The sequence below is a fragment of the Diabrotica virgifera genome, chromosome 1 (assembly GCF_917563875.1).
Source record: "Diabrotica virgifera virgifera chromosome 1, PGI_DIABVI_V3a".
NCBI classification, from domain to species: domain Eukaryota; kingdom Metazoa; phylum Arthropoda; class Insecta; order Coleoptera; family Chrysomelidae; genus Diabrotica; species Diabrotica virgifera.
In genome coordinates, this window is record NC_065443.1 from 129317541 (window position 1) to 129334881 (window position 17341).

The following is a 17341-nucleotide window of genomic DNA, read 5'->3' on the forward strand; positions in this document are numbered from 1 at the left end:
ATAAATAAACCTAGTTATATATGGAATAATGTTAATTTTTATTTTTGTGGAAAATTCACCAATTTAAGTAATTATTCTTTTGATTTTTCAACGACATAATCGTTTTGTTTTTGTAATAACTCGGCCATTTTTTATTCAAATCACTTTTATCATAGCACCTTTTAAAAGTATCAGTAAAATATTTAAAATATGTCTCCATCATTTTTTTCTAAAAATCTCTATTTCTTGCGTTATTTAATGATAAAATGTTTGATTCAAGGTTAATTCGAAAAAACCCCGATTTTAAGTAGGCTGTAACTTAGGTTGTGTTATTGCAATAATAGTTTAAAGAACACCACTCCATTCACTAATTTAATAGGTTTCTTTTTGATTATAATGACTTTTTTGTAAAAATGCATAATTTTAGAGATATTCTTGAAAATCCACTCAAAAACATGCATTTTTCATGTAGGAAATCATCAATTTCGATCGTGAATAACTTGCTAAATATCAATTTACCCAAAAAGTCGTATATAGGATTTTTTACTCAGAATTGAAATATCTATCAATTTTCGAGGTTATTTTAAGGTTAAATATTTCCACCCCCGAAAAGGGGTGGTACCCACCCCCAGAGCAGAAGCACACATCGGCACAATATCACTTTTTTTCTTTGACATATTATCTATATGTATGCAAGTTTCAAGTCAATCCAAGCGGTTCTTTAAAATTTACCGCAAAAACCGTCAAAGAATGGACTATATAAAATGTTGTGTCAGTCGACTTTTAAATACCAATCATTTCTACTTCATATACCATATTTACATTTAAAAGCAAACACATTCCCCTTTGCCTCACCTGCGTAGCTCCCACGACAATTCAAACGCAGTCAATATAGGATCTTTGGAAGATAGAGCTATGAGGGACGGGGAAGCTAAGGCTCTATACGCGTTGATCCTACTCCTTGAGTGCCGCAAAGAGTCCTCTTGCCGAGAAGTGACGCACTCATCGCAGCCGCATCTGAAAGTTCAAAAAAGGAGTTTATAAGGAGTTCGTCAGACTTCGGTCATTGATAGGTCAGGAAGTTTTTAACCTAAATTTAATATAGGTTAGTGATTAAACTCTACCCTAAAAACTGTGCCGGCGTGTTACACTTTATTTTATACGGTCTATACTCTGGGCTAATTAGCAAAATTCATGGAAAAGTTATTTACCAGCAATTTTATTGCTGGAATCGAATTATAAGATCCTCTATGTTAATAATATAGGTATGCAAAGTCCGCAGGTAGTGTGCTACTTTTTTTATAAACAAAATAACGCCGACAAATCGTATTTTTTTCAATTATTGCTTTATAACTCCGAAGATTTTAACTTTACAACAAAAACACCCAAATAGAAATTCACCGCAATTAAATTCTGCATAGAGATACGTTTTTCAAGATTTGCTCCGACGAAAATTTTCCTCGGAAAATGCGGGTTTTCCTAAAAAAAACTCTAATTTTCAAATAAAGTTTTAGGTAAGTAATTATTAATCAATAATTAAATAACTTAGTGACATCAAAGCTTTCTTGATATAGATTGTAATTCCAGAAGCCGGAGAAAATTAAACGAATATTTTAGCAACAATTCAATTGTTAATTAACAATTTACGATCGCAATAATAACCAAAATAATCATGATACATTGATCAAACTTATAAAGATTATAAAAATGAGATGCTTATTTAATATTTTATCGACAAAATATAAATTTTTCTTTTTTTTGCCTAATCTTTAAATTTTGAAAAAAAAAAAATAGTTATAATACGCTGGTCTAATTAGTAAAGTACAAAGAAAGGTTATTTACCAGCAATTTTATTGCTGGAATCGAATCATGATTGTGTATATTAATAATATAGGTATGCAAAGTCCGCAGATAGTGTGCTACTTTTTTTATAAACAAAATGGCGCCGACAAATCGTATTTTTTTCAATTATTGCTCTATAACTCCGAAGATTTTAACTTTACACCAAAAATACTCAAATAAAAATTCACCCCAATTTAATTCTACATAGAGGCGTGTTTTTCCTGATTTGCTCCGACGAAAATTTTCCTCGGAAAATGTGGGTTTTCCCAACAAAATCTCGAATTTTCAAATACATTTTTTGGGCCAGTAATTATTTATCAATAATTATATAACTTGGTGAAATAAAAGCTTTCTTGGTATAGATTATAAATTCAGAAGCCGGTGAAAATGAAACGAATATTCTAGCAACAATTCAATTGCTAATTGACAATTTACAGTCGCAATAACAACCAAAATAATCATGAGACATTGATCAAACTTAGAAAGATTATAAAGGTGTGATGCCTATTTAATATTTTGTCCACAAAATATAAATTTTTAATTTTTTTGCATAATCTTTAAATGTTTAAAAAAAATTGTTATAAACAAATTAATATTTCTCAGAAAATGTTTAATATATTCTAATTTTAAAAAATACTTAAAATGCGTATTTCATAGGTCTTGAAAATGAATGCTTTAAAAAAATTTTTCAACCATTTGCAAAAAAGTTATGAAACAGCAAAATAAATATACGATTTTTCCGTTGTTTATAATTTGTTTTAATTGTTTCAAAGCTTAAAAGTGAGTCTATGGTACAATCTAATTACTCACAAAGAATGTCAAAAATTAGTGCAATGGTTATATTTTAATCAAAGACTAAAAATACTTTTTTTGTAATTTTTAGCGCAAAAGTAGGCCTGACACAGAGTCGGAGCTAAAATGTTCACTCGAAGCGACTGACACGCAGCATATATTATTTATTAAAAGTGTACGTTGCGCGGCCGGTCGTCGCTCCGTGTGAAAATTTTAGCTACAGTACTGTATTATTCTACTTTCGCGCGTGTAAATTACAAAGAAATATATTTATATTCTTTAATTAAACTATAACCGTTAAACTGATAATCGATATTTTTTTGTAAATAATTAGCTTGTACTTTAAACTCACTTCTACACTTTGAAAGAATTTAAAAAAATTATAAACACAGTAGTAATCGTATGTTTATTTTATTGTTTCATAACTTTTTTGCAAGTGGTTACAAAAAAGTTTTAAGGCTTTAATTTTTAAGATGTTTGAAATGCGCATTTTAGCTATTTTTTAAAATTATAATATAATAAAAACTTTCTGAGAAACGTTAATTTGTCTATAACTATTGTTTTTTAAACATTTAAAGATTATGCAAAAAAATAAAAAATATATATTTTGTCGACAAAATGTTAAATAGGCATCTCATGTTTATAAGATTTCAAAGTTTGATCAGTGTATCATAATTATTTTGGTTATTATTGTGACCGTAAATTATTAATTAACAACTGAATTGTTGCTAAAATATTCGTTTAATTTTCACCGGCTTCTGGAACTATAATCTAAACCAAGAAGGTTTTTAAGTCACCAAATTATTTAATTATTGGTAGATAATTACTTATCTAAAACTTTATTTGAAAATTAAAGATTTTGTTGGAAAAACCCGCATTTTCCGAGGAAAATTTTCGTCGGAGCAGATCGGAAAAAATACGTCTCTATGCAGAATTTAATCACGGTGAATTTTTATTTGGGTGTTTTTGTTGTAAAGTTAAAATCTTCGGAGTTATAGAGCAATAATTGAAAAAAACACGATTTTCGAGCGCCATTTTGTTTATAAAAAAAGTAGCACACTATCTGAGGACTTTGCATACCTACATTATTTATATATAGGATCTTATAATTCGATTCCAGCAATAAAACTGCTGGTAAATAACTTTTCCCAAAAATGGCCTATTCTCGGGTAATCAGCCCAGACTACTAATAGTTCCTATGAAAATTTGCAAAATGATTACATATTTTAGGACATGCTAAATATTATTAAGATGTGTTTTAATAATATTATAAACGTATGGTGGGGGTAGAAACATTATTTATCCTTTTTGTACAAAAATTATATATAGTTTAGCTCTCCAGACCTAGAAGGCCCATGGCTTGGTTTACTATTCCTCTCCACTCTCTCCTATTTGCTGCTTTATTTTTCCAATTTGTGATTTTCAGTTCTTCCATGTTTTTTTTCAACATCTTTCTTCTATCTGGTTTTCGGTCTACCTTTCTTCTTCTTTCTATTCCTCCCGTTAGTATTTTTTTGGGAAGTCTCGTGTTTGGCATCTTTTGGATATGTCCCAATCATCTCAGTTTTTGTGATTTTATGATCCCTACTATGTTTGGTTCACTATACATCCTCTCCAGTTCTACATTTGGTCTTCTTATCCACATTCCGTTCCATATCTTTCCGACAAATATTTTTCTAGGACTTTTCTTTCCCACACTTTAAGCATGACTTGCTCGAATTTGTTCATCGCCCATGTTTCACTGGCATACAATACTATAGATCTTATCACTGTCTTGTATATTCTTATCTTAGCCCTTCTAGATATTTTCTTATTTCTTAATAAGTTGTTTAGAGCAAAGATACAACGATTACCAGCCATAATTCTCGCTTGGATTTCTTCTTTTATAACTGGTCTCCTAGTGAATGTCGCTCCTAGATATTGGAATCTCTCTACTTTTTCGAATTCATATATTTTTGCCTTTGTGTTCATTGTCAGATATTGTCCTTATGTGTATTCTCGTTCTGTTCATTCCATATATTTAATCTTTTCTTCGTTTATGTATATCCCTTTCTTTCTTCCTATCGCCTCTAGTCTTTTTAGTATTTCTTTTAATTCTTGTTTACTTTTGGCTATCAGTACTATGTCATCAGCGAATGCCAAGCATTGGTGTTTTCGTTGGTATATATGAAAGTACTGTCCTGTTAATTTCGGCTTCTCTGATGACCATTTCAAGATGGATACTGAACAACAATGATGACAGTGGGTCTCCTTGTCGTACCCCTCACCGACCCTAAACTTATCTGTTTCCTTTCCATTTATTTTAACCCTGTTTTCTGTTTCTCTGAGTGTAACTTTTACCATCTTTATTAATTTTTCACTAATTCCAATTTCACATAGTGCTTTGTATATTTCATTCCGTTTAACTCTGTCAAAAGCTTGTTTAAAGTCAATGAATAGGTCCATTGTAAATTTCCCGTATTCGTAGCTTTTCGCTTGTATCTCACCCAGCAGGAAAATTTGATCCACCGTGCTGCGTCCTCTTCTGAATCCACATTGATATTCTCCTATATCATTATCTATCTTTTGTGTTATCTTGTCTTTTATATTTACTGCAAGTATTTTATATGAAACGTTTAGTAGGGCTATTCCCCTGTAATTATGGCATAAACTTGTGGCACACAGTGTGGCTTCAGTACATTCTTTTGGTATGTGTTCTTGTTCCCAAATTTCTTATATCAGCTTTTCCAAATGCTTAATTAGTACTGGTCCTCCATATTTAAACATTTCAGCTGTTACTTCATCCTTACCTGGGCTCTTGTTTTTCTTTAGTTTCTCTATTATTTCTTTTATTTCTTTTTCATTAGGCTGTCTTTCCTGTATTTCTTCTTGGTCAATATTTTCATTCGGTTCTTCTTCTTCTTCTTCTTCTGCATATTCTGTTGCGGGAATTTCATTTAGAATCTCTTCGAAGTATTCTCTCTATCTGTTCAGTATTTCTTCGTCGCTTACTAAATTCCATTTTTGCTTTTGTAGTGTACAGGTTTTCTATGGAACCCCCTTTTCTCATTTTTTACTCCTTGATATACGTTTCTGATTTCTCCATTTTTATAGTTTTCTTCTATACATTTCAATTTATCTTCGTTGTACTTTCTTTTCTTTGCTCTTATAATTCTTTTAGTTCGTTTTCTTTGTTCGTTGTATTTTATCTCATTTCTTGTGTTTTCACTTGCATCATTTTAAGTCTTAACTTATTTCTTTCATCCAGTCTATTTTACATTCTTCATCAAACCATTCTTTGAATCCATCTTTTATATTTCTATTACTGACTTGCGCTGCTTTGGTCATACATACTTATTTGCGTCCATTTTTTTCGATGTTTCCATTTTCTGCAATTTTTCCAGTTCTCTAGTGACTAGTCTTTCATATTTACTTTGTTATTCTTCTGACAGTAGTCTAGTAGGTTTGTACTTACTTTGTTAGTACAAACAAAATAACACCTTTGTAGGTGTTACCTTGTACCTTTTTTTTCTGTTGGTTTATAAGAACTGGGATAACCTGTTTCAGTTGTATTCCGACTATAAAGTGATCTGTGTCTGTATCTGGTCCTCTGTATGTTATTATGTTCTTTATACATTTTTCCATGTCTTTTTCGACGAGCACATGATCTATTTGTTGTTGTACAAAAAGTGTTCTTCTTATAAGTGAATTTTTAAATAGCTATTTTGGATAAACTTAAACCACTCTAACATTATAGCAATAAATTAGCAATATAGAATTTATGTTTGTTTAAAGGAGATATTTGTAGAATTTATTACAGCGATTTTTCGAATGGTCGAAAAATCGGCGGAGCCGGAGTGCTCGAAATAGAGCAAATGTTTTAAAGACCGGTTATCCACAAATACTTAACGCTATTTTTTTATTGGTTACTTTGAAATCAATCATAGGGGCGGAGTAGCTCAGGCGATAGTATGTCTGACTTCCATGCAGGTAGGCTGGGGTTCGAATCCCACCACCGCGCCGGCGAGAACAGCTAGACATTTATTAAAAATGTCTATAGTCCCCAGGTCGACTCAGCCTGAATAAAATGAGTACCTTGGGTAAAACTAGGGGTAATAATAGGCGGTTGAAACATAGCACTGGCCCTGTTACCTTCCCTGTATACCGTAGGCCCTAGACATAGCAGACCACCCTGCTATAATCCCAAAGCCGCGTTAGCAGTATAAAACGGGAGACTATTTTATTATACTTTGAAATCATTAAATATTACTACAAAAACTTGAAATAAGAGCTAATGATGTAAAATGATCGAATTTGTGATGTATAGAGAGCGGAATATATGCAACACAACATTACCAAAATATGCGCATATATATGCATTACTTTTACTACAAATATGCAGGTATTTTTTCTAAATTTGTCTAAATATGCAAATGCATATTAAAAATACTCAAAAATAAAACAATATATTAAATATAAACATTTATGTTTAAAATATTCAACCTACATTTATGTTTAATACATATTTATTTTTCACATAAAAACAAATGAAATGACACACAAAAACTGATATTATAATTAAATTAAGAATCTAAATTATAGTATGAATTTATAATCAAATATTTTTCAAAATTTTCAACTAGCAACTTTTGCCTTCTATCACTTAAAAAGTTATTGGGACACAGAAAAAGTTCGTTCTACATCTACTGATGTTATAGGACAATATTTTAATTTAGTCAGTAAACTAATTTGCCAAGTCGTAAGATCTTCAGAAAAAATGTTCAAGCACCAAAAAGAAATCAATTTTCATACGAGAAGCTGAAGAACAAAAGCGGAATTGTCTACAATTTGATGGATTTTTGTATTTTGATGCTTCTGTTTATGTCCGTCTTTATAGAAGTAAAAGCTAATTTGTCGAATAAAAACACTCTTTCCAGAAAAATTTCTTTTGTGGGACATGATGCTTGTTTGTCAGTTCCTCATTTAAAAAATGAAATATGAAAATGAATGTAACTTACGATTTTGGAACAGGCCTTGCAAAATACTTAGCTTTAACTCGGGAAAACACTTTATCCAAGCACTTTTTTGAATGGTAGACATATTTAAATTTAATATATACCAATCACTTCAAAAACACTAAATACGATACAACGTTTACTTTAAACAAATGTTGGCCGGAAACTGACAAAATAAATATTAGACCCTTAAAAGCAGGTAGGTACCTACGACTTGCTACGCTAAAAAAATAATATTTTTCTGGGAACACCCATAATTGTTAAATTCAGGTAGTAATGGGAAAGTCCAGATAGATAATAATGAGCGATAGATAGATAAATAACGAGCTCGTTCATATCGAAGTTATAAAATTCCAACTAAGAGAGGAAAATTTTAAACTTTAATATAATTTATTTTTAAAATATGCAAAATAAATCGTGTTTAGCTTAAATATGCAATGTTGTGTTTGTTGTCTGAAAATATGTAATATATGCATCTATATGCACTTTGCATATATTCCGCTCTCTAGTGATGTAAATCAGTAGGTATACCTTTCTTTGTTATGGAAATAGAAAAACAAAAATTAATTTGCAATCTGTCACATAAGATTAATATTGTTATTACTGGTTGTATGTTGCTTAAAAATAATAAGACAAGTTCATTAAATGGATAGCAGAGCAAAAGGTAACAGTTGTTACAAATGAACGAGTTGTGCTTGCTTACCTTCAGAAAATGTCGGAACAGCACAAGCCGTCGACTATGGGGATAAACAAAGGGGTCGATTTAAAATCATTTGTGAAAGTGCATGCATTCATGAAGGCAATTAGCAAGAATGCCGTGGCCAAGAAAGCGTATGTATTTAATAAAGACGATTTGCGGAAGTTTTTCATAGACGCACCGGACACTACGTAATTATTTTATTATATTTGAAGATGGTAGCCATTTACGGTATTTTTGGCACTTACAGAAGATGTGAATTGTACAATGTACGCTTATTAGTTCAGAGAAATAAGGAAACAAAATATCCTGTTGGTGACACAACCTTCTCCAGGCCGGAACCAAATTTTTTGATTAGTATGGACATCTATAATAATAATCTATATGTTTCCTGCAGCCGATTTTGATGATATACATAGTTATAAACAAATGATGATCAAAAAACGGTAAATTTTAGCTTTTTTCGTCTATTACCAAAAAGTTAAGCATTTTAAACAAATTTGAGCGCAAGAAACTCATAAATCGTATAAAAAACTTCAATATGGCGTTTGCTGAATATGTCTATCTATTTGTTGCTTAGAAAATTGCAAAATAAATCATAAATTTTGAATTGTTATAAATATTCATAACTTATGTAAAAATTAACTTCAAACCTTCCTTCTTATTACACGGCTGAGACTTCTGGTGCTTAAATCATCATTATCGTCATCTTGGTGCTACAGCCCTTAGAGGGCCTCGACCTTCTCAAGCTTTCTACGCAATTCTGTTCTGTCCCTTGCTTGCATTTTCCAGTTGCCGACTCCGATCTTCTCGGCATCTTGTGTTACCCCGTCCATCCACCTTTGATTTGGTCTACCCCGTCTTCTCATTCCCACGGGTTGCGCTGTTAGAATATTTTTTATCATGTTCGATTCAGTGGGCTACATGTCCTGCCCACTGCAGGCGGTTTTGCTTAATTATAGTGATAATATCTTTTCCACCAAACGTTATATCCATCATATATCTTTTCCACCAGTTTAAAGTTATATCTACGCCTCCATATTCCGTTCTCACAGACCGCTCCGAATATCTTGCGTAGCACCTTTCTTTCAAAAATCGATAGAGCGGGTTCATCTGTTTTAGTTAGCGTCCATGCCTCTGATCCATATGTGAGAACGGGGACTATCAATGTTCTATACAGCCTTATACGAGTTTTTAGAGACAGACGTTTGTTAGCTAAGTACTTTGATAGACTATGATATCACCTGTTTGCAATTATTATTCGTCTTTTTATTTCCCCTGATGTGTTATTATTGGGGTTAACCGATGTCCCCAGATATATGAGCTCTTTGACTACTTCGAAGTTTTGGTCATGTAGTCATTGATGATTAGATCTGCGTCAACATTTCCAGCTCTTGTGTTTGTGTTAGTCGCTATGAATTTGGTTTTATTTCGATTTATATGTGGTTAGGATTTCCGCAGTTCTCGCTCTGGTTCTTGTTATAATGTCTTCTGCATATGCTAGAATTTGGACAGATCTATTGAATATTGTTCGCCTGCTATCTAAATTAGCGTCTCGTACGACTTTTTCTAATGCTACATTAAGAAGTTGACACGCCAGCGCATCTCCCTGCCTTAACCCCCTATTATAAGTATTTCAAATGGGGCTGACGAGTCGTTTTGAATTTTTACTGTTGATATCATCTTCGCCATTGTCACTTTTATCATACATATGAGTTTGTTTGGAATTCCTATCTCATTCATAGCGTTGTAGAGACTTGGTCTTAAGACACTGTCATATGCAGATTTAAAATCGACAAGAATATGGTACATATCTATGTGAAACTCTTGCGCTTTTTCCAGTATCTGTCGTAGTGTAAAGATCTGGTTAATGGTTGAACGTCCACGCCTGAATCCTGCCTGATATTCTCCTAGAAACGTTTCGGTATAAGGCTTCAATCTCTCGTGCAAAATGTTTGACAATATCTTGTATTCCGCAGTAATTATTGCATTCCAGTTGGTTTCCCTTTTTGTGTAACGGGCTTATTAAGCCTAAGCTCCATTACTCAGGTATTTGCTCCTCAGACCAAATTTTACAAAAAATTTCTCGCATCACCTTGGTGAAATGCTCTCCACCGTGATTAAATAACTCTGCTGGGATGCCATCGCTGCCTGTGGATTTGTGGTTTCTTAGTAATTCTTTAGATATTTTCTTCTTCTACCGAGGGGGGTTCCACGAGTTCCTCATTTCGGCATTTCAGTTCTATATTGTTAGAAGGTTCCCCTTCCGGCATCTCTCGAAAGTGCTCTACCCATCGTAACAGGATAACCTCTTTGTTGGTAAGTTACCTTCCTTATCATTACAACAGTTGATTCTCGGTTTGAACTCTTTTCTAATAATATTTATTTGATGATAGCACTTTCTTGTTTCTTCGTGACTCATATGGCTTTCGAGCCTTTCTAATATGTCATTTTCCTAGTCTCGTTTCTTTTTTCGGTGTATGCGTTTTTCCTCTCTCCTTATGTTTTTGTATCAATCTATTAAATCTTAACCTAAATTTCAGAGCAATCGGTCAAATAGTTTAAATAATGTTATTTCATTTGTTTATCCCAAATTAATTTTTTTTGCAACACTAAAGTCAGAAAATGATGAAGTTACAGTAATACTTTGAATAGTTTATAAAAGAAGAAGATTTACACTATTAATTCAATTAAAAAAAAATGACAAAAATAATTCTAAATATTGCAAAATTGTTTTGCAAGAACATGTGAATTAAAAAAAGGGGGGGGGGGGCTAACTTCGTCCCTAATTGTCCTAGGACAATTTATTTTTCTTTCTAAATGTGTATAAAAATTCAGTCTTTGTAAATATAATTTTTCTACGGGTAGCATTTAAGACTTAAGAAAAATTATTCTAATTGTTTATAAGTAAACAAAAAATCGATATGTTTTTGCAAAATAATTTTACACTGTTTTTGAAATTACTTTTTATCATTTAATTAAGTTAATAGTATAAATGTTCTTCTTTCATAAACTGTCCGAAGTATTACTGTAACCTCATAATTTTCTGACTTATAGTGTTTAAAAAAAATGAATTTGGGATAAACAAATTAAATAACTTTTAAATTATTTGACCAATTGTTTTGTAATTTAAAAGATAATTTAAGCGCAATAAGACTCAGTAGTCCGTGTAATAAAAAGGTTCTAACTTAATATTTTTACATAAGTTATGAACATTTATAAAATCTCAAAATTTATTATTTATTTTGCAATTTTCTAAGCAACAAATAAGTACAGACATATTCAGCGAACGCCATATTGAAGCAAATTTGTTTAGAATGCTTCACTTTTTTGTAATAGAAGAAAAAAACGAAAATTTACCGTTTTTTGATCTTCACTTGTTTATAACTATGTATATCATCAAAATCGGCTGCAGGAAACATATAGGTTATTAATATAGATGTCCATACAACTCAAAAGATTTGGTTTCGGCCTGGAGGGGGATGTGCCACGAGAAAATTCTTATTTCTCTGGACTATATAAGATATCAAGGAAGAGAGAAACGTACTGCCATTGTATTGCTTATTACTATTCGACCATCTAAGACTGTGATAGCTCGACGTTTTAGATTTACTGATAGCGATGCAATTAATTATGTGCGTTTGGTAAAAAAGTATTTATTATTGCGCTCCAAGAATGTAAGTACAGATCGAGTTTTCTTACGATATGATAAAGGGAAGTGTACTAATCAAGTAGTTGGTATTAATACATTTGGATCATGTCCCTTGCAAATTTCACGTTATCTTAAATTAAACAATCCTGATAAATACTCGTAGCACGGAAATAGCATTAATAATATTAGATATGCGGACGATACGGTCATATTTGCCAGTGACATGGAAGATCTACAGTACATAATACAACATGTATACAATGCATGTGAAAGGTACGGACTGCAAATGAATCTCAAGAAAACGAAATCAATGATATTCTCCAAAAAATCACAAAATGTAGATAACCTGATCATCAATAATTCAACGATCGAAAGAGTAACAACATATAAATATTTAGGAACGTGGCTAACCGAAGATGGAGATCAAACAAAAGAAATCAGATCTAGAATAGAAATGGCAAGAAACACGTTCATAAAATTGAAGAACTTACTTTGCAACCGTAACCTTAATCTAGGGATCCGCACAAGAATGCTACGTTTTTACGTTTTTTCTACTTTACTATATGGCATGGAAGCGTGGACAATAAAACAGTCTGAAATCAAAAAATTAAACTCCTTTGAGATGTGGTGCTACAGGAGAATCCACAGAATATCGTGGACTGAAAAAGTAACTAAGATAGAGGTGTTACAAAGAATGAAGAAAGAATGTGAAGTCATAAAAACTGTTAAAATTAGAAAGATTCAATATCTGGGTCATATGATGAGGGGCGAGAAGTACGTATTACTTAGGTTAATTATGCAAGGGAAGATACAAGGGAAGAGAAACCCAGGACGACGCAAACTATCCTGGCTAAGAAATTTGAGAGAGAGGTTCGGTTGCAGCTCATTAGAATTATTCAGAAGTGCGGCCAATAAAATTAAAATAGCGATAATAATTTCCAGCCTCCGATAGGGGAAGGAACCTGAAAAAGAAGAAGAGAAATACTCGCGACATGCGTTTCGACGTATGTCCGATACAATTACGGCAAACAGTGGCATGACTATAGACCAAATCCAACGACAAGTAGGATGGATATCGGCAGCTGTGATGACTGATTACGTTGAATAGAGTATTACCAATAAAAAAAAATTTTCTCCCAATAATAAACATTATTGGGAGTGCCATTAATTAAAGCACAACATTATTGGCTTCCGAGAATGTCGGTAGCAGTGGTAGCAGTAATTTGAACAGCATTTCCCTTGATTTATAAAACGGAAGTATAAATATTTCAAACAATACCAACTGTACCTTCTGAGTAGTTAGTCCGGTGCCGACCACCGGAGCAGTAACACGTGTACGAGCGGAAGCGGAGCAGCAGAGAAGCCAACGAGGTGGGGATAGTTCGACTGTGGACTTTTCAGTCCAGTTGCGAATGTAAGCGCAACACCAGTTGAGCGGCACTCACTGTCTGAGGCTAGAAGACGACGAGGAGCCAACGGTGGAAGAAGTTGTACGATTAGCAGGAATTTTCATTCCAATGACGAATGTAAGCGTGATAGCGAAATCGTGCACCTCTAAGCCTTAGGCGAGAAGGAGAGGCAAAGGCCGATCGACTGGATGTGGTGAAACTTAGGGAATTTGATTTTTTTGGATTCTCTGAGACACCACAGCTAAAGATCGGTTAGCAGAAAAAGTAAAGCGGGCTCGACGAGAGCCCGCTATGAGATTTTTACTGTGCCTCCGTAAGGGCACCATGCACAGAACGCGTGCCACAAACATCCCAAATGTGTGAAATGCGGAGAAGACCACCTCACGAAGATGTGTAAAAGACCCAGAGAAACAAAGGAAACCTGCGCTAACTGCAAAGGAAGTCACCCCGCAAGCTACAGAGGATGCCCGAGAAGTCCAACCTGGAACAGACCACCACAACAGAGGCCACAACAACAGACGACAACAGGCAAACGGAGTCTCCTATGCCAAAGCCACACAGGGCAATAACCAACAAGCCACCACAGCGATCCTCCCAGACGAAGAATACCTGGTCAGACTAGTCACCAACATAGTGACCAAGGTAGTCCAGGAAGTCATTCAAGATACCAGACAGACGATCAGGTAAAACCACCATCCACCACCACCTGGGGCATTGGAGCGAGGTGGGGTGATCCCTGTATTTATACTCGGGCCAAAACACCTCGCCCCAATGAATTGTTACACCCGAATGTCTCTTTTTCGAAAGGGTGAACATCTCCCACAGGTCGGGTTGAATCAAATTGCTTGCTGCTTGCTACTGTACCTTCTTTTCACACAGGCGGCTCTAGCCCATGTAGCGCCCGTGTGCAGTCGATGCTCTGGCGCCCTTTGGTAGACGCGCAGTCAAAATGGAATAGTCGATTAGGTACCTACCCATTCCTAGAACTAGTACATAGGGTATTAGGTACACTTATATTGTAAACAAAAATCCAGATGTAAATAGTCCAATATTAAATGATGTCGGGAGCCAATAGGTATTCACGGCGTCAGAACAACCTACCTAAAAGAGCCGCTGTAGACTTTTTATCGGCAGATAGTTTGCCTTTAAACTAATTTGTCGGCCAGATATCGGCCGACAGTTTAATCAGTGTGAGCTAACTAGAACTTGCGCACACACGACGATTGTTTATCGGTCGATAATTCAATTCTCTCCTAGTTGTTGGCATCCAATACTTGTGCAGTGCGAATATTTTTTGAATATTTTGCGAAAAAATTACATCGTCTAATTCACAATGGTTAATTGTTGAAACCTGCATGGCCCAATTAGCATGACTAGTTCATTGAAGGTGACTAAGTTCATCCGATAAAAACTTTTTTGGGTAATCAAGTAATTTAGAATACATTGTGTAGAATTTTCCACTAAATAATCTATCACTGAGAATTCATCATCAACAGCTATGTATTCCATCCATCTCCAGAAGGAAGCCTTCCTTAAGTGTATCCATTCATTTTAGTTTGTTGCTTTTTGCATCCATTCGTGACCAGCCATTCACTTGATATCATCAGTCCATCTTGTTTGAAGTCTGCCTCTACTTATTTTGCTAGTCCTTGGTCGCCATTTAAGAATTTGCTTCGTCCAACGGTTATTTTCCATTCTTCCTATGTGTCCTGCCCAGTTCCATTTTAACATGACAATCTTCTGGATCACGTCTGTTACTTTTAACCGTCACGTCGTCTTATTTCTTTCACTGTAAAATATGATGCACCCAATACTCTCGGAATCTCTTTTTGGATTTCCTCCTCCGTTATATGAGAGCGATAATAACATATCTAGATAATTTTTTCACTGTGCGACTACTAACTTCAACAGTCAAATAAGAACTTTAGTACTAAATTGTTCGAGAATAGTCGGTAGGCTGTTGATAGTGTACGCCCTCTTCACCAACCCGACTGTTTAGTTGGCTCAGTATGCGCACTAACAGCCCATCCCGACTAAACTATCTGCCGATAAAAAGTCTGCAGTATGCGGGGCTCCGCTTAACCCTCCGTTAGTCGCTAGGATAAACTGAGCATTAAGAGTCGCTACGGTGTCAGAGACCGACAATTTAAAAAAAAAATAGTTATTGCTATAAAATTCATACAAATATTTTATATTGTGTATAGGAATGACTGAAAAATATTTTTGAAAATGTTTTTATTGAAAAACAACACGTAACTACGTAATTTTCTTGTCTTGTTATAACATTTCTCGGTGGGACAGCCTTTTTCCATTTGGTAACTCCATCTTTTCCAATAAACGCTAAGGTATTACTTCCACTTTCTTCTTCCTCGTCGGATACATCTTGTTCCGATTCACTTCCGCCATCCCGTTCCTCAATTTGATCGATTTTATTTTCACTTCCCTCATCGTCAAAATAATTGTCATCATCGCTAGGAACCCCATTTCCCATAATTCCAACAAACGTTTTTGTTCGGCTTCAAAGGACATCTATAAATAAGATTTGACCAAAACTTACCGATAAAATGCAATAATAAGATGCTAAATCTTCACCTGAACTGCAAGTTATGCCAATAAAGTAATAATCACACCGTTAGTCGCTACGGAGTCTTACACCGAAAATAGCTATAAAACTCGCACAACTGTACGCAAGTAGGTAAGGATGTATACTAACACGAGGTTAGTTGATAGGAAGAGGTACAGAAAGTGGCGATAGAAAAACCAGTTATTTTGTAAATCCCGAATGAATAATTCTGTCATCGGTGTGTGACACCGATAGCGACTAACGGAGGGTTAATGCAGTGTTTTATCCTTCCAGTGTTTTAATTTTTGAAGGAACGAAAAAGTGTCATTATTTTGTTTTAAAAGTTCGAAGCGTTCGTCAAATTTAGTAATTGCGGTATCTAATTGGTAATAGTAAAAGTTTACTTTAAAATGTATTTTCGCGTCAGTTATTGATTCATCTTCGGCCTCCTATTTAAAAAATTTTCATATTTTATGTTGAAACAAAGTAAAGGACCCGCTCTTTGGTGCTCGGCGCCCCTAACATCCCGGGTGTGCACCGCACACCCTGGACAATAGGTAAAGCCGCCTCTGTTTTCACATTCATTTTAAAGATTAATATTTTCATATATATTTGAATAACACTTCTGAAAGATTTGTTAGTAATATTTTAATCATATTTTACTTATTTCACGTTACAAGGTATGTACGCCTGTCAGGTTAGATCAATATTTAAAACTGTTGATGTTGCCATGATAACTTTAAAACACGCGCGTTTTTGAAAGTTGATTTTAAACACGCTGAGGCGTTTTAATCTATTTTAAATAAATATAAATCTATCTAAGTTTAAATCTATATAAGTATCTACTTTAAATAAGCAAAATGGGGTACCAATAAAAAAATGTTTATTTATTTTTGAATGGATGTCGATTTTTTAATCCGTCAGACTAATATTTTTTAGAATAGAATGAATATGAATCAAATTAAACTAGAAGAATAGGACAAATTTTCATTAAAACAGCGTATTCACTTTTGTTCCTGACATACATTTGAAAAACGACTGGAAAATATTACACGTAGCGCCTTTTACGGAATACTATATTATGTTAACTTCTGGTTTATGCTGGAAAAGTTTGTGCTGAAATCTCTGGGGATTTAAAACATGAAAAAGTCGTGAGTGTTTTATTTTAAACTTGGTACGTGATTTTTGCCTAAACATTTCAAATTACATTGCTAAATTTTGTGTGTAATTTAAGTTTTATAAAAAGTTTGCATGTATATTTACAAAAATGGTGGATTTATAAGAGCCTAAATATAATTTAAAAATATAATTTAAAATATAATTTAAAAAAAATCACTTGTCATGAAATAAATTACTTGTTGTATTGTTATTGTGTTTGTAATTTTTAAAAATGTGAAGAGGTTGAAGAGGTAA

The 17341-nt window shown here is 33.7% G+C and overlaps 1 protein-coding gene across 2 annotated transcripts in view; it reads right to left on the minus strand.

Moving 5' to 3' along the window:
* Positions 1 to 17341, minus strand: part of LOC114332030 (transient receptor potential-gamma protein) — a 673697-nt gene that overhangs the window by 405601 nt on the left and 250755 nt on the right. For both annotated transcript variants that reach the window (XM_050644362.1, XM_050644358.1), the window contains exon 6: positions 835 to 996. In XM_050644362.1, the coding sequence (XP_050500319.1) occupies positions 835 to 996 (162 nt within the window). The remainder of the gene's footprint in view (positions 1 to 834; positions 997 to 17341) is intronic.